The sequence below is a fragment of the Mirounga leonina genome, unplaced genomic scaffold (genome assembly GCF_011800145.1).
Source record: "Mirounga leonina isolate KUSES-001 unplaced genomic scaffold, KU_Mleo_1.0 Mir_321, whole genome shotgun sequence".
In the NCBI taxonomy this organism is placed as follows: Eukaryota; Metazoa; Chordata; class Mammalia; order Carnivora; family Phocidae; genus Mirounga; species Mirounga leonina.
Window position 1 is genome coordinate 3,055,598 of NW_023270680.1, and position 17,738 is coordinate 3,073,335.

The following is a 17,738-nucleotide window of genomic DNA, read 5'->3' on the forward strand; positions in this document are numbered from 1 at the left end:
GGTGACACTGCTGTGCTCTCTCTCAGCAAAGCGCTGATTAACGGGGACCCGGACAGCATCTGTGCCACGCGGTGATGTGGGGCATCCATTACGAGCCCGGGTACCGTGTCGGACCCCGGTTTTCCCGCAGCCAGATTCACACTCTGGGGAGCTTTCCTCCCGACCTGGCCCGTTGCTGCGTCACTAGCTGTCACTGCAGCTCCGCGGTTTCCGGAATATGGACGCCAGCCGCCAGGCTGATACAGAACGATCCCGTGGTTGAGCTGCTGGGGGGGTCCCCCAGCCCAGAGCAGAAGAGGCGTGGGTCAGGGTCTGATTTACACTCAGGCATGGCGGTCGGAGGCGAGGCGGCCGCCCACTGCCCCGACACGGTGCCTGGGGTGGTGGAATCCCTGTGGGTCAGGGCGTCGGGCCTGCACCACGGCTCTTCACGTAGGAGAGCCTCGTGTGTCGCTAGGACCCGGCTGTGTCACGGAAGGGCCCAAGAGTGTGGTGGCCCTCGCGGCTCTCGGCGTGCGTCCCCACCTGCTGCAGCACGCCCTCCCGCCGGCCCGCACGCATGTCCTCACTTCCAGCCTCCGGCCACTCCGGGCCCGGAAGGCAGGGCTCGGGTGAAGTACGAGGGGGTCCCGGTGACCGGCTTCCTGTGAGCACCTGCAACGCATCCTCCGACTCCCCGTGTTCCTCTTGCTGGTCCCGGCTTCTCGCCGCGTCCCACTGGCTGTACAGAATGCCAGAAAGCAGCTTTCATCCTGGCTCCGTGCCCCTCGGGTAGAATCAGGGGTCCATTGACGAGTGGGGACAGCCGCTGGGGACGCCACCACCAGGATCTGAGTGCACGTCCCCCAGAACAGCGCTCCCCAGAAATGCATTCCGTTGCAGCTCCGGAGGCTGCAAGCTCAGAATCGGGGTGTCGGCAGGGTGACTGTTCGGAGGCTGTGACGGGGAGGCTGTCCCCCAGCTTCTGGTGGCTACTGGCCACTTCTAGCATTCCTTGGCTGGTACGAGCATCACCATTCCTCTTCACATGGCCTCCCCGTGTGCATCCCTGTATCCAAATCTCCCCTTCTTATAAGGACACCGGTCATATTGGATTAGGGCCCCTCATGGCCTCAACCCAACTTGTTTCTTCTGCAAAGACCCTAATTCCAAATACGGTCACCTTCATAGGCACTGGGGTGAGGACATCAGCATCTTTGGGGGACATAGTTCAACACACAACACAGCAAAACAAGGGTTTGTAATTCATTCCCACGAAATCCAGGTCGTGTGATCCTTGTTGCTCTCCTAGGAGGAAACTGGGGTTGCAAGTTCCTTCTAGACTGTGGCCCATCACCATCACCCCGCTTCTGGCCATGTGGGCGGGAAGAAAGAAACGATTTTGTGGGATTTGTTGGAGTCTAGCAGTGGTAGGCGTCATTTCCACCAGCCAGAATTCCCTCACGGGGACCCCCCTAGATGCAAGAGAGGCCCCGGAAGGAGGGAGACAGGCCGACGGGTGCTAGCAGTCAGTGTCACAGGAGGAAGGACTGTGGGTCTAGGACGCACTGGCTAGCTTTGCCAGTCCCTGAGAGAGGTGACCGAGTACATAATCATCGGCCGTTTCTGTACAGATCACTCGGCCTGAGCGCACTCGTCAGATACTTCCCTGTTCTGGCCCGTGGAGGTGCTCTCCAGAGGCCCCAGCCTGCAGAAAGATGTGCTCAGCACCAGAGGGGTCCCTACGAGGGGGTGGACCCCACCGCACCGGGGAGGGTTCTCTGACTGTGGTAGGGAGCACCAGCCCCCAGCCTAGGGGTGCAGGAGTGTAGGAGGAAAGATGTCACAGTGTGGACCCAGCAGAGGGGAGCAAGGGGAGAGATGGGTGGTTGTGGGGGCAAAGGGCTGGGGACCCATCCCTACCTACACTCGCGAGCCCAGAATCTGCAGAGTCTGCAGAGGGCACAGAAGCCAGAAAGGTCCTAACAGACTTAAACATACAGGAGAAGCCATGGAGGCCCGTATTTAGTGCCCGGTGGGAACAGTGATGGGAGTTCTAGGTGTTTATCAGACCCAGAGTCAAGGCCTGCAAGACCTGAAGGGAGTCATGAGCCTTCATCTAAGACTCCGAGAAAATTGGTTGCCGTCTTTCAAATTTGGTAGGGATTTGAGATTTGGGTTATTTTTGTCAACTTTTTAGGGGGGAATTGTCCTCATTTTCCCAACTCTGCTGTAGGAATTCCCAGATAACAAGCGACCTCGGGTTAGAGGGTTGAGAAGGACGAGGGCCGAGTGGTGGTTTATGTAACTCACTGGGTGTCAGGTTGCTGTGCATACGGGGCTCATCACAGAAAAGAAAGGAAACCCGTTTCGTTCTGGGAATCCGCGATTTAGGAATGAAAAAGGATATTAGACAACAACGGATGGAACGTCTTCATTTTCAAGGCTGGAAGGTGCGGGTCTCGGTCCAAGCACTGTGCTCGCTGGAGGAGTCTTCCTCACGCCCGGGGTACAGTGGTCTGTAGAGATGGTGCATGGTGCCTGCCGTCCCTCGGGGCCTCTATCTCGGATGGCTGCGGTCATCTCCATCCCCCGTGTCCTCAGCAGACGCCAGACCCTCGCCTCAGTGGTCTGATGTGACACATCACTCCCAAGGGCTATGGCAGTCGTGGGTATGGCCGAACAGCGCACGATGAAGCTCCTCGCTCCTCGCCAATGACCCGTGAGCAGGGCGGCCTGGCCGTACTGCACAGAAGACAGCACTGAGATCGGGCTGCGGAAATACCGACGGCTAACACGTTGTTTCTTCTGGAATTCTGACACTTCAAGAGCAAATCATCTGAATTCTCTCAAAAGAGAGAAAAGACGGAAGAAAGGAAGGCAGAGAAACCGCGAATCCTCTAGTGAGCTCAGATTTTTTAAAGATTGGGTAAAATGTCTGGGTTTTTCAGGTCACGCAGCCCGTCAGTGAACATGGATGGAAGCCGGTGGTGCGGGGCCCAAGCAGATGATGGACTTGCAAATGAATCCAGAGCAGGAGACCCAAACCCTGGCAGCCCCCAGCTGCTGCTCCATCCCGGAGGGGGACAGCGCGGACAGCGTGGGTCCTCCTGGAAAGTGAGAACTGGAAGCTGCAGGTCGGGGCGCACGGCAGACCCCGCGCCTAGAGTCCCAGCCTCTGGTTCTGTTGGCGGGAGGCGTGTGGGAGCTCTTTTCTGCGTATTTAATTTTGACATGATGTCTGACCGAGCTTCGTACCCCATCTCGTCCTCAGCTGCTTCGTCGGCACAGAACAGCGTGCCCTCAGCTTTTTGTCTGTCTGTCACACGGGGTGGGTCCCTCTCCGCTGAGGAGTCCGTGCAGGGGGACCGGAGTGGCGGTTATCAAAGTGGCAGGCCCACGCGTGCGAGGCAGCAAAGCGCCTTGCAGACCACCTTCCTGCTCGGTGCGTTCCAGCTGAGCTGTGCTCTTTCTTTCCAGGAGCAGCACAAAGGCGAAGGGGAGCGGGCCCCTCTCATCTGCCAGTGCAGCCCCTGCCCGCGGTCCTGCCCCCGCGACGCTGCCAAGCCCCGCACCGTGCGTGCTCATCCTGCTGGATGCTGCACCTGATTCTCTTTGGGAAATTTGAACTGGCCAGGGGCCCAGAGAGTAACCGTGACATCCACAGTGACCAGGCCAGCATGTACGAATCGCTTGCTGTGGGCCCACTTCAGTGCCCCCTGACACGGTCCGCTATCACCCCCATTTTCCAGTTAAGAAAACTGAGGCCACACACACACAGCTAGAGAGCAGTGGGACCTGTTTCCAGCCTGGCCTTTGTCTCTGGCCACCATCCATTGGCCTTGCTGTCAGCACGGCCCGAGGGGCTTCTGCAGATCCAGGGTTCCCCATCGTGTGCCTGCCCTGAGACAGCCGGGAGGCGGACGGCCGTGCCCCCACCGCTTGCCCCCGACGCCCTCTCACCCCGCACACCCGGCCACCCGAAACAGCGCGGGGCGAATGCCATGCCCCTTCCCCACTCAGAGGAAGAGAAGATGCTTCAGTCTGGAAGGACCGAGCCCTGCCATTTCACCTGCTGGTGACGTCACAGCTGGGCCTCCATCACTTTGGACATGAGGGAGCAGCCACTTAATAGTGCGGCCAGCCTGCCCTGCGGCTTCACATCCAGAATCTGGCTTGTGTCTCATTACGGCAGCGTCTCAGATGGCATTGCCTCGTGCAGGACCAGAGCCCTGGCTCACTGGCCCCAGGTACATAGTCCTGACCAGGGGGCCTCTCTCCCAGACCCCGGCATGCAGGAGCTGGAGACCGCTGTAATGTCACCATCGTCTAAGGAACGTGCTGACAACGACAGATTCTCTGGTCACAGCTCCCAAAATCAACCCCAGTTTAGTCTGACTCAGCACCGAGTCCCTAGCGGTGTTTGAACCTCGTGCTGGTTTGCACAGGGCGAGCAGAGCTACCTCGTGCGTCAGGATGGCCGTGCTGACTGGCCGTGTGGACAGAGACGGGACGTGCGGGCCACTTGCGTGTGGTGGGGACGGAGGGCCCACCGGCTCTCGGGAAGGAGGCTTTTGGGCAAGCTGTGGGAAGCCTGGACTGCCAGCTGGTGTGCGGCCTGTGCCCTTGGCAGCTCCCGGCCCAGGGGACAGAAGCTGTGGGAACACTGGAGAGAGGCCCCTGCAGGGTCAGGGCTGGTCGTCACAGCCACCCCAGCCCTGCTCTGAAATGTGAAATTACTGTTTCAGAATCCTTTGTCCTTTCTCCTCCGCCCCCCTGACCCCAGAGCCACCCTGGGGATATTTGACTTCTTTCCCTTTGGAAAAGCTTATCTATAAGCAGAGCCCGCGGGGTGTTCACAGATGTGACTCTGAATTATTTAAAAGCTCTTTCCTTAAGAACGTAATTATGGCTGGGACCAAAGTATACTCATTTATTTGGTGCCTGGGTATTCAAACAACTTAGGTGCTGGGATAGAAAAACCAACAAAACCACGGTTAATACGTGGCTGGTGTTAACGTAAGGAAGAGAGGAAGTACAGCTCAGCTCTGCGGACGCACCATCAGGGGCCACGGCGCCCTGACCATCAGCTCCACGGCCGGCGGGAGGATGCGCGTGGGCTGGTGGAGGCAGGCAGCACCCCACAGCATAATCCTGACTGTGTACTCGGGAACCCCAAGCTCCCGGGCTGCCCGGGCCACTCTCTTACCAACACTCGAGGACGGGATTCCGTTGTCCTCACATGGGCTTTTATAAGATGCAAAACCAACTCACGGCAGTTGACATCAAGGCAATCCTTTCTTGAGACGTGAGCTGCTTGGCGCCCGGGCCTTTGCTCACAGGGTCCTGCTGCCTGGAGCCGCCCCCGCCCATGGACCCCCGCCTCTTCCATCGGCCGTGCACGCGGGTCAGAGGGGAGACGGTAGTCAGAGAGTCCAGGAGACGTCCCCAAGCATGGAGTGACCTGTTCCATCAAACCCTCAGTTGTTTGTGTATCTGGAAAGTCTTCTGGATCCCCAGGGCTCCACACACAGGCGGCCTCTGTGGAGGGATGGAGTGATCCGGTCTGCAGATCCTGGTAGACCGTGCGCATGCATGTGGTTCCCAGAGAGAGCAAAGCGCCGTGCACCTTCCAGCTGGCAGGGTACCTGCCTTGGCATCCCGCCTCTCTCACTCGAAGCTCGCCGCCATCCCGCCACCACGCAGCCCAGACTAATGACAGTGTAGTTAGTTGTGGGGAGAGGGCCACATCAGCCCAGTCGACACACGGCCCCTCCTGATCAGACCCCTTCATCTGCCTGGCAAGAAGCCAGTGGCTGTGAGGGGCCAAAGGGCCATTTACTTAGAGGGACTCTGCCTTCAAGTTTCTTAAAATCCTGCTGAAGACAAAAGTAGATCTAGCAACAAGGACAATGACTGCCCAACTATGTGACACTGATTCTAACAACCAGACGTTCGGTGTTCAGAGGAAGGAGCTCTGCAGATGCAACGGGGCATCCCATGTCCGCGCCGGCATCGGCCTGCACTGGCCGGGGCCACACAGCCCTGGGGCGGCGGGTGGGGGTCCCACACCTCGGGGACAGGTGCATAGGAGGAAGCAATGGGCAGTGTGCCGGGAGGGGCCTGGACCACGAGAGGCGCGGACGTGCAGGCGGGGCGAGGAGACCACACAACAGGACGTGATCTCTGTTCACATGCACTCCTGCACTCTGCTTCCCGCGGAAAAACCTAAGAAGGGCGTCCGGCGGCCTTTGTCCTCTTTAGGTCAGTGGCCCGTCGGCTTCTGTTAGATTCCGGTCGCATTTCCCCGAGTGCAGCCAAGTGGGGCTTCCAGCAATGCCGTGACCCAGGAGGGCGCGTTGGCCCGCTGGGGCACAGCCAGGGAGGCAGCTCCCCGAGCAAATGCTTCCTGCAGTCTCACTGTGTCCAGATCTGATAACAGCTAATTCCACCAAACATTAGAGCGGGCTCACATTTAATTAAGGAGTGGCCATTTGTATGCTCCAGACTGGAGGTCCCCGTGGCCATGAAGTCAAAAGAAGAGTCCTTCGGGAACGTGCCAATCTTCTCTTATTTCCTCTGCTGAGCTCCTGCCTCCTTTGAATGCAATTATGGGAACAAATAAAATGGCTTAACTCAACTCCCCTGTGGGCCAGCCAGCTCTCTGCTGATAAAACCAGTTGTGTGGGCAATCATTAAACGGGAAATCTAATATTTAACTAAATTTAATAGTCTGTTGCTTTGGTGCCTCTGTGAAGGGTGGGATTTCGGTACAGAGGCGAGCTATTCAAACGCGGTCTGTAGGGTCTGTTAGGATATTGTGTGCTCCCTCTCGAAGCCGGAGCTCCGGGGTCCGGGAGTGGGAGGGCTGTTCCAGGGGGGCGAGCGTGTGTGCTCAGTGACTCCAGGCAGGCTGAACTCGGTGGGCAGCAAAGCAACGCTGCAACCTACGTGGGAAATTTCTCCTTCAGGATCAGCGTTAGAGATTGCTGAGTGATGTCAGAAGTACCGGATCCAAACGCATACACACGGAGAGAGGAGCGTAGGGTGATAACCTGTGAGAGGCTCTGTTGGCTCTCTTTCATTTTGAAAGCTGGTGGTCCAGGCTGGCCTTGCCACCAGCAGACTTCCCCAGGGTAGACCGTCGCCTGCACCCCAGGAGCGTGGTGCTGCGTTTTGGTGGCAATGGGAGACCTTTGTTCCCCTTAGTGCCTGCTAATTCCCCTCATCCAGCATGACCCACATATGCACACTGCCTGGTCCCTTACCGGTCTCCACCTGGGCTCACTGCGTGGGCACACAAGGAGGGGAGGATGGCGGGCTCCCTGATGACCCCAGGAGATCTGAGCACTGGGTCCCACAGTGAGCACACGTCTGGGCAGAGACCATGAATTGCATCCTGATCTGGGCATTAACTCAGTATTAACTTGCATTTGTCACGAGTCCTTCAAGTACTGTAAGCTTTCCCATCAGTGTAATGGAAGTGTGCTTTGGTCCCGTTGTGTATGGTTTTATGTGGGGAGCAGTGGTTGGGAGGCTTGGATTGCATCAACTCTTACTACTCAAGAGGCCTGAAACACTGGGAACCCCTGAGAGCCCCCAGGCTTCTGAAGCACCCGGGAGGACCCCCAGTCCCTCCCAGCTTCCTATCCAGTGGGAACTGGGAGAAAGACTGGGGTGGAAACCCAGGCTCAGCTCCGGTGTAGATGCGTCATTTCTGGAATATGGATTGGATTTCCACATGTACTCAGGTGACTGGAAACTCATACGGTTTGTCTCTGGGATGGGACCGAGTGCTGATGCCTTGGGAGCTGGAGGGCAGGGAAAGGCAGTCAGGCAAATGACCACAGCTCTTACAGTTGGTGTTAAAAGGGGTATCCCAGATGGGCTTCTACTTGCAGATGTGATGTTTGACCTGTTGGAGAAGGCGCCAGCAAAGAAAGTGTCCGTCATGGGGAACAGTGAGTGTCAAGGTCCTGTGGCAGGAAAGAATTAGAAAAATGCTATTTTCCTCCTTATTCTGCAGAGCTGCCTTCTAGACTTCCTGCCATACCATTGTGACAAGAACACAAATAAGAAATAATTTCTATCTCACAAACCAACTCCTGACCGTGCATGCCCACAACACTGTTAAAGGGCTGAGTACACTTATTTTTTTTAAAGATTTATTTATTATTTTAGAGAAAGAGAGAGCAGGGTGGGAGGCTCAGGGAGAGGGAGAGAGAGAATCTTAAGCAGACTCCACACCTAGCACAGAGCTGGATGTGGGGATCGATCTCATGACCTTGAGATCATGACCTGAGCCAAAGTCAAAAGTTGGATGCTCAACCGACAGCCACCTGGGCAGCCTGGGATGAGGATATTTAGACTCAGCAAAAATGAGTGCTGTGTGGGCTCTCTGAGGAGTCCGGGTGGGGGTGTGGGGCAGGCCGTGGGGCACACCCGCCACCCTGCCCCAACTTGTGTGCGTGACCACGAGGTAGAGTGTGCCATCTCTCGGCCACATCTCCGGGTCTCAGAGTTGAGGTCATCTACCTGGACCTCTGTGTGCATCCCTTGCAGATGCAGTGTCCTGTCCCACTGTCTACAAAGGACACCATTTCTTGCCTGCCACGTGGTGGTCAGAATCTTCGGTGGTGTTGGTCCAGCTTAAGGTTTTTTTGTTTTTAACTCTCCCTATTGAAAATGAGCGTTACCATGCCCCCACCCCGACCTTTTCATCAAAGCTCAATTTTCAAATGTGTCCAGCAACTTGTAAAACATTTTTGGTTTTGTCTGTTTGCTCATCACAGTTCTGGAACTGTCCCTGTCCATGGGCGGCCGTGGGAGTTTGCCGGCCCTGCTCATGGACAGTCCCTCGGATCCCTGAGCACCACTGGTGGCCGTGTGCCCTTCACAGATAAAACCACTCAGTGCCGGAGACTCCTGGTTCTGGGCCATATTTGGCCTCCAGGTGCCGTTGTGGAGTCATTCGGGGTCTGTTTTTCTTAAAAGGAGTTGTTATGGGGATGGTTCCCCGTTCCTTGTAGCTCTGCTTGCGTTGTGAGTTTATTCGGTGAAATATTCATGAATGTTTCAAAGCTATTTGAGGAGCGAAAAGTGGAGCTCCTTGAAGACAAAATTTCCTTTCGTAATGGGCCACAAGGTGTCCCCACGTGTGGGCTCAAAGTGAGAAAGGAAGAAGGAAGTCGGGTGGTTTTTATTATAGAGCAGATGGTGAAGGCGGAGGAACGGCCTTTGCCGCAGGAAATCAGTGAAGTGGGCTGATGAGGGGCATCCGTGCACCTGGGGAAACACCCACTGGGCACATGTGCAAGTGAGGGGCCAGTGCAAGATTGACCCGCCTCTCTAATTTGGAGGGAAAAGGGCCGGTCCCACTGCGCTGTATCCTGTGGCCCACGTGGCTTTAGGGCCAGCTAATATGATCATCCTAATTAAGGTGTCCTAAGCCAGATCACATTATGAGTAGGGTAAAAGATCCAAATCCATTTTTCCTGTAAAATTTTAGTAAAGAGCACACTCCAGGCTCTACTCTCCTTTTTTTCTTTGGTTATTGTGGCCACTATATTTGGAAAATCATCTGTCCTAACAGATAGGTGATGTTGGTTTTCTGAAACCAGCAGTTTGTGGATAAAACAAACCTGGACCGGGACATCTGGGTGGCTCAGTCAGTTAACTGTCTGCCTTCAGCTCAGGTCATGATCCTGGGTTCCTAGGATCAAGCACCATGTCAGGCTCCATTCTCAGCGGGGAGCCTGCTTTTCCTTCTCCCTCCCCCTCTGCCCCTCCCCCTGCTTGTGCGCGCTCTCTCTCTCTCAAATAAATAAATAAAATCTTAAAAAAAAAAAAAATACCCAGGCCTATACGTGTGGGTGAGAAATGCCATGGGGAAGGACAACCTATGGGTAGAGGAGTTACCTAATACGATGGAAAGAACCCTCCATTGCCCAAGCTCCTGACTTGAGACGGGGCGTTCCACCTTGTCTCAGTTTCCTGGTCTGTGCACAAGAAATAACAATCATCACCTCTGGGCCTGACGTAGGAATTAGCAGTCTGACCCACATGAAAGCCAGCGGCTTCAGTAAGTGATCGCTGAGGCTGAATGTGTCATTTTTCTTTCTCTCTCTTAGAAATGTTTGATCTAGAAACAAACGAGCATGTACAGAAGGCCGTACATGACCGACAGATGCCTAAAGTAGAATACAGGAAGATCGAGGTTGACGATTACAGTAAGTGCTGCATTGTCCCCCTGGAACAGACAGCCCGGCCGCCAGCAGGGATTGCTGTGCCCTGAGGCTCCCCACCAGCACCCCACTCCCCAGCCTCATGGCTGGAAATGCATCCAACCTGCAAGGGGGTGATTCGGGCGGAGCTCATGGGGGAAAGCATCCTGCATTGAGCCTGTTGTGCTCAGAACCAAGATACTCCTCTGGCAATAGACCAAAAAAAGGTGGAGCATGGATTTCTCTCCTCAAGAGGCTGACAGTTAAATAAGGTCCCAGACCAAAATTCTCTCCTTTGGGGGGAACATGTCATGACACCATCCAGAGGAAACATCCCCCCTCTGGAAATTTCTGTTCTGTTCCATCTGATATTTTCCTCCTTCATCGTCTAAGCTCTCGGTGCTGATTATGGGCTGAGGAGGCGTCCTTGAAACTAGAGAGATAATACAGTGAAGGATTGCGTGCTGACATGACCTGAGACGCACCCAGCACTCTGCCTGTCCTTGTGCCCCTCTTTGTCTCGAGCTGTCCATTCTCTCGTCCAGTGAGCTTTTATGAGCGCTGATGCTGTGCTGGATCCCAGAGCACTGGCTACAAGTGGACTCCCATCTCCAGGAGGGAAGCAGAGTCCTCCTAGCCTCAATCCCCCCTCTGCAGATAGCTCCGCAGTCAACCCAGCCCACCTGGTGTGTCCTCACGGCCCGCCAGATGTTTACCCTTGGAAACTCCATGTGCAAAAGCCCCAAATACGTCTCACTGTCTTTCCCCCAGAGCTCTGTACCCGTCCAGACTTCTGTACTTTGGGGGATGGCACCCTTCTCTTAAAGAATGCAGGCTCCAACCTTCAGGTCCTTCCCCCCGTCACCTCTGAGGTTGTCAAATAGGTTTCCCCTCTTGAGCTAACTCTTACTGGGGGGTGACGGCAGCTCCTGATGGATTCACCCGAGTCACCGCTTGTTTGTCTTAAATCCCACCCCCATCCCTGTTGCTCCATGAAGAGAGCCACGCTGGGCAGTTCGGGGTACCCCCATATAGAGAGCAGGTCAGAGAACTAGGTCAGAGGAAAATCTGGCCGGCCCACACAGATAGCCTGCTGGACTAGGTACAGTCCTCCACACAGACCCTGGCGTCCAGTTACTCAGAACAGACTCAAATGCATGAGAACCCTTAAAGGAACTGCATATTTGTGCCATTTTCTTCTTTAAGGAAGAACCAAAAGGCAAGAAAGCAAGACGATTTTAAATTGATAGTGGACGGATGATGGATGGAAGGAGGGAAGGATAGAAGGATGGTAGCACGGCTGAATAAACAAGCAAGCAGTTTCCACACATTTTCCCGACCCCCTCTACCTTCCAGCTCTAGCTACAGACCTCAAGACAGGTTCCGAAATTTGCAGGGCCCAGTGCAACGTGAACACTTGGGGCTCTTCGTTCATGGCTCGTTACGACCGCCCAGCATAGGGCCCTTGCACAGGTCACAGGTGTGCGTCAGGCTGGTGCCCCTGTGTGGTCAGACTCCAACTTCCTGCCCCACCCCCATTCCTGGCAGCATGTTTTCCGGGAAGCCCCCTCACATTTTCCCACGTCCGTTGCTTCCCACCACAGCCGGTGAGGCCAGATCGTATTCTTTACAAGATTCTTTCTCATCTCCTGGGCCCAGTGCCCTCCTCCTTCAAGCCAGTCCACACTCTGTCGCAGTAGTTTCCCAAATCCTAACACCATCCCCTCCTCCAAAAGTGCAAAGACCTTTAGAAACAAATAATCAACTCTCCCACCCTTGCCGCATGAGGTTTCCTTCCCGTGTGAGGTTTCCTTGGTAGGTGGGTGGGAATGCAGGTGCTAGGAAAGCAGGTGTGTGCGAGGACTAGCAGCCGAATGTCACCCCTTTGGGGCCACAAAAAATCTGCAAGATGTGTTCCTCCCCACCTGTCTTGTTGCGTTTTGCTTTTTTCATTTAATGTCCCCAGAGGCTCAGGCTTTCCTTCGGGAAGCAATCCGTCTTCAGGAAGGGCTCCCGGCCCTGGATGCAGCCAGTCGTGGCCGAGATCTGCCCGTGGGCTTCTCAGCAGCACAGAGCAGCCCAGACCATGTTTTATGGATATTGCAATGATAAAGTCCGACGCCTTCCTTTCTGCCAGTCCCTGGGCCATTGACCCAATTTGCAAGCCGTTAACATTCAACCAGAATCAGTAATGAGAGCCTGGTCAGAGCCGGCTGCTGAGCCAACCACCCCAGCCTGGGATGTATCTGTAGTAATTGTACTGAAAAAGCTGCTAATTCCAATTTAATTGCTAATCTGGGTTGTAGTTACCGTCAACAAACTATTTCTAACTTGGGCAGGAAGGTTTGTTTGGGGGGAGGGGGACAGAAGAAGCTGGTGTGGGAGCCCCCTGCCTCCCACACCGGGTCCCTGCTGCCCAGGACAAGACCAGAGGGAGCTGGTGCCTCAGCCCCCTCCCCTCCGCTGTCCCATTGGCCGGCACCCGCCCGCACACCGTGAGGCCGGCAGAGCCCCTGGCTGTGCCCGGAGGCTCCCGGCTCTCAGCCTCTCCCTCTGGGCTGCCGCCCGCGCCCCGGCCTCATCCCATCCCCGCGGCTCCCCACGGCTCCCCGCGGCTCCCCGAGGTCTGTCCCCACCTGTGGGTTGTGGCAACGCTGTTGGCAGAGACACATGCCACCCTTGGGGTCTCATTTCTCCCAGCCTGGAATTCGGCTGTTGACAAGTGTTTATGGCCTTCCAGGCTTTTCTGGTTTTCCGCACACTGTCTGCAAGATTGAATTTAAGCTTCAGATGGAGAAACTCAGCCTTGAGATGGTTGGGTGATTTCCCTAAGGTCACTCAGCTGGCCAGAGTCACTAAGACAAAAATCCCGGCCAGCCCCGGGGCTGTGGGGGGGACCCACGGAGCCCCCTCCAGAGTGTCCTCCTCCCATGCCTCCAGGAGCGCTCCGGACCGCTGGGACTCCATGGCCTTCCTTCCTGCTCCAGGTTGCCCCCTAACGTGCTGCCCTGTGTCTGTTTCTGCCTAGACTTGCCCGTTCAGATCCTCAAGCCAGCAACCTTCACCGACACGGCCCACTACCCCTTGCTCCTGGTGGTGTGAGTATTGTCGCCTCTTTCTTTCTCGGGGTGCTTGCCTGGGGACTCGGTGACACCATGGAAAGCACTGAACTCAAGAAAAAGACAAGCGTGAGAAAGGAGGTTGCAAACTAGAACCGAAGACAGGTTAGGCTGCCCGCAGGTGGCAGGCTCTGCTCGGAACAGTCGGTGAGGCCGCCGGGCAAGGAAGTGGGCCGTACCCGCCCCGGTCTGCTTGCGCCCCCAGACCTGAGGCAGGTCCTGCTGGGTGGGTGGCGCTGCCGTGGCTGGTGAACAGGCTCGGCAACGGACAGGAAAGCTGATCTGGGGAGGCAGGCGGCCCACCCAGAGCACAGGTCCCTCGAGAGGCGGAGGCCGGCGTGGAGGCTTAACGCGGGCACACCGGGCACACGGAAGTGTTTTTAAAGGCAGACACCACCCAGAGATTTAACACGTACTCTCTTCACCTCCACGTGTGTTCGTTCAAGGCCGTGGAACATGAGGAAAATTCTGAGCTCTCTCATTGCCTCTCAGGGAGCCACCCCTCCTGTTTACTTGAAAGAGGTCCGGGTAGAGCAGCGGCCTGTGCTTGAGTTGTTTTAGGAACGCCATGAAACCACCCGCCTGAGTCACTATCAAATGACCTGATTAGCCCTGCCCCTGTCGCCCGGCTCCCGTCCTGGGCGCTTAGTCCCCAGCAATGGAAGGGCTTCGTTACAGAGCTGCCCCTGGCTTAGGTCCCAACAGCAGATTCCGTTTGGCAATTAACCCACTTTCCTCGCTATCCTTGCCAACAACCATACCTGTGCCTCACACACTCACACACACACACCCACACACGCACCCCTTGCACACATACCTCACATACCCCTCACACCCCTCACATATACATCCCTCACCCACACCTCACACACACACTGCTTACACATACACACACCCCTGCATACGCACTTCTCACACACTTCTCTTACACACGCATGCCTCACATGCCTCACACACACACACCCCTGCATACACACTCCTCACACACCCACCTCACACACCTCTCACGTACACACACACTCCTTGCCCTCATGCCCTCGGTCCCTGGCAGAAAGCCAGGATGGCGGTGGCAGTGGTAACTGTCACCTCCTTGGAGGAAGGACCCGTGCCTCTTCAGCTGGCTGGCTCTCGGAATGGGGCCTGGCCGTCTGTTGCTGCTGCTGGAGAGGCGCTGGCCTCCCCTGCTCCTCCTGGCCCCGCCAGAGGGAGAGAGGCTTCGGGAGCCTCACCCACGCCCGTCTCGTCTCGGACGGCCGGTCTGCAGCGCTGGCCCGGCCCCACGGCCTAAGTGCTGCGCCCGGGGCGAGGCTCGGCCGGCAGCCTGGGCGTCGTCGGGACCCGGCGTCGGTCAGGCCGGCCGCACGCAGCGCGCAGAGTGCCGAGGCCAGGGGCTCTTTTGCAGGGACGGCACCCCAGGGAGCCAGAGCGTGGCCGAGAAGTTCGAGGTGACCTGGGAGACGGTGCTGGTGAGCAGCCACGGAGCCGTGGTGGTGAAGTGCGACGGCCGCGGCAGTGGCTTCCAAGGCACCAAGCTCCTGCACGAAGTGGGGCGGAGGCTGGGCTCCCTGGAGGAGAAGGACCAGATGGAGGCTGTGCGGTGAGGACCCCGCCCCGGGGCAGCGGCGGGAGCGGCGGGGAGGTGACCCGCCGGGCGGGTTTCCTGTCGGTGCGCGCGCTTCACGTGCGGTCTGCTCACGCTGACAAAAGTCCGTGGCCAGTTCCGACGCGGGCTTCGAGGGAAGCTTCTGGTAACATTCTCCCGAAGACTCTTACGCTAGTTTTCGCAGAGCCAGGTAGCTTGTCTGTTTAGATGATAAAAACAAGGCGCCAACTCATGGGCTGCTTGGCTCCCCAGTGCTGTGGTCACAGACCTGGGCCAGCGTCCACACACACACACACACACACACACACACACACACGTCTTCCCCATCGTCACAAGGGAGAGAGCGGGGAGGGAGGGAAGACAGGACATGGGGCGGGGGGACAATACGAGTGGGACAGAGCCATGTGATGGGACACCACGTTTCTGAGGAAAGGATCCCTGACATCCAGGGGGTCGGTCAGAAAACCCTGCTCTGCCCCAAAGAGTGGCCCGTTTTTGTCTCAGCATTGTTTCACATATTCGTCGCGGAGTCAGAGACCCACGGAGAACAGAAAGAGGCTGCGCACCAAGGGACAGATGCTCAAAATTGTGGGAGTTTTATTGTCGCCCTGGAAAAAAAGACATCAAGAGCCCGTTCCAGGCTGAGCTGGCCTTCGCGCTCAGCGGGCAGGGAGAGTTTTCACGGTCCGCCGGCGCGGGGGACTGCAGCGCAAACATGCCTTAGCCGCTCAAGCTGCTGCGGAACAGCTCAACCAAAGCAGCAGACTCGTGTCCAGGGAATGACAGGAAAGGCTGGGGAAACACGCAGAACGGGGACTCTGGTAACGACAGTTATCTTCACTGGGAAGAGGGGTGCGGGACGCTGGCCCCTGGGCAGGTCGAGAAGGTGGAACACAGTGTGCGGATGATAAATACCTACCTGTTGCCTGAAGGGCTGCGAGGAAGCGTGGTGTCCCGTCCCTCCTCTTACCATGGCTCGGTGCTTTGCAGGTTTGAAACGTTTCCCTTTCCTGACTTGGGACGTTTCTCCCTTGTTTTTGAAAAGAGTGGTGGCACCTATATGTGCTTAGTTAATAATTTGAAGTGGATGAAATGGTGAGTGAGTGAATGAATGGCCCCCTCTGCTCAAGGGCATTGTGAGCTAGTTGAGGAGAGACAAGGCGATGTGCCCAGGGCCCTGTAAGCGTTACAGACAGAAAATGCAGAGGAGGGGAAGCTTCTGAGGACTGATGGTCTGAGAAGCTGTATCTGCTAGGATGCTTTTGCCTGGAAGGTAACACATAGACAAAGTCAAACATGTTTCAAAATAAGGAACCATATTGGCTCTGGAAGTCCAGGGCGATGGGAGGCCTCAGGGTTCATTGATCCAGAGACCCAGCAGTGCCACCCAAAAGCCAGGCTCTCTCCACCGCTCTGCTCAGCCAGCCTTAATGGACTCATCCAGAGCTGATTCTCCTCCTGCTCACAGGATGGCTGCCAGGAGCACCTCAGTCCATGCTTCTTCATTCACCTCCGGCAGGTTGAGGAGGGAGCCACTTCCAGAAACTTCCAGAAAGGAAGGGAGGAGCCTCCCCACAAGCACCCACCAACCCTCGCCTTACATACCCCTGACCAGTCCAAAACCCAGAACCCATGACTGGCCAGAGAGGTGTGGGCTGTCACCTGAGATCCAGGAGGTCCCCCCTGTACCAGGGAACAGGGGAGCAAAGGTGGGGTTCTGTGGGGAAGGGGGAGGACCAGGTGGGGGCCAGGTCAGCAGCCAGCAGTGCTCGCTAAAGAAGGGTCCCGCCTGTACTTGGACATGGGGGTGGGACTTGCCCTGCGAGATGGCAGCAAAGCCTTCCTCCCTCGGTGCCCTTCCTCGCCCATCCCGGTCTGACTGTGCCTGTGGAGCATGGGGCACAGAGCGTCTCGCTGGGTGGAAGGACACAGTGTCCTTCAGGCACACCTGCAGCCCGCACCCCTGCAGGCGCTTGGCTGCGTCTAGCCGCTCCCCTGCGAGCATGGGAACAAGAGAGCAAAAGGCTTTTCCACACTCATGGTGTTTTCTAAAAATAAGGAATTGATCCGGCCATCTGTTCAAAAAACAAGGCAGAACCTGTTCCGGAAAGACAGTAAATAATGTCAACTGTTAGGCCACTGAGGCTTATAAACACAAGAATACATAAACCCTCGACAACCTTACAGCCATTTTAAGACACGCAGGAAGCTGAGGCCCAAATGTTTCAAGCCACAGAGAACTCTACAAAGCTTTATTTAGGGTCTGGGTCTGTATTTTCATTTCAGAAAGAAATAGCCCTGTTTTATCAGAAGTTTAAGAAACCATGAGGCTGGCCCACCCTGCTAATGCCCCAAAACTCCCCAGCACCTTTTGTGATTCTCCTGTCTTCTTCCACTTTGTGCCTTTGTCCTGGAGCCCACTGGGTCAGCAGCTGATGGGAGCAAATCCCCTCCCAGGCCCAGCGACCGTGTAAGGGAAGAGGACAGCCATGTGAACCGATGGTTTGGGCGGAGGGTGGAGCCACACTCACCTGGAGCATAAGCTGCAGAAGCAAACAGCCCTGCCTGAAGTGCTTCTGGGAGGAGGTGGCTTTTGGGCAAGACCTCAGAGGATAAATAGGGATCTGTCAGGCAGAAAACAGGAGATACACATTCCAAGCAGAGAAAATACCGTGAGCAAAGGCTCGAGGTCATGCAAAGTCACCACTGTTCAGGGCACACTGAGCACCAGAGGACCACAGTGTGAGTGGCCCATGGAGAGGGCAGCTGCATGGGGAGGTAGGGTGAGCAGTGGAGGGGCAGGTGCATGGGGAG

The 17,738-nt window shown here is 56.3% G+C and overlaps 1 protein-coding gene across 1 annotated transcript in view; it reads left to right on the forward strand.

Moving 5' to 3' along the window:
* DPP6 (dipeptidyl peptidase like 6) overlaps nt 1-17,738 on the forward strand; it is a 681,409-nt gene that overhangs the window by 651,470 nt on the left and 12,201 nt on the right. Inside the window, exons 18-20 of the mRNA XM_035029860.1 lie at nt 10,110-10,208; nt 13,231-13,300; nt 14,724-14,918. Of these exons, the coding sequence (XP_034885751.1) occupies nt 10,110-10,208; nt 13,231-13,300; nt 14,724-14,918 (364 nt within the window). The remainder of the gene's footprint in view (nt 1-10,109; nt 10,209-13,230; nt 13,301-14,723; nt 14,919-17,738) is intronic.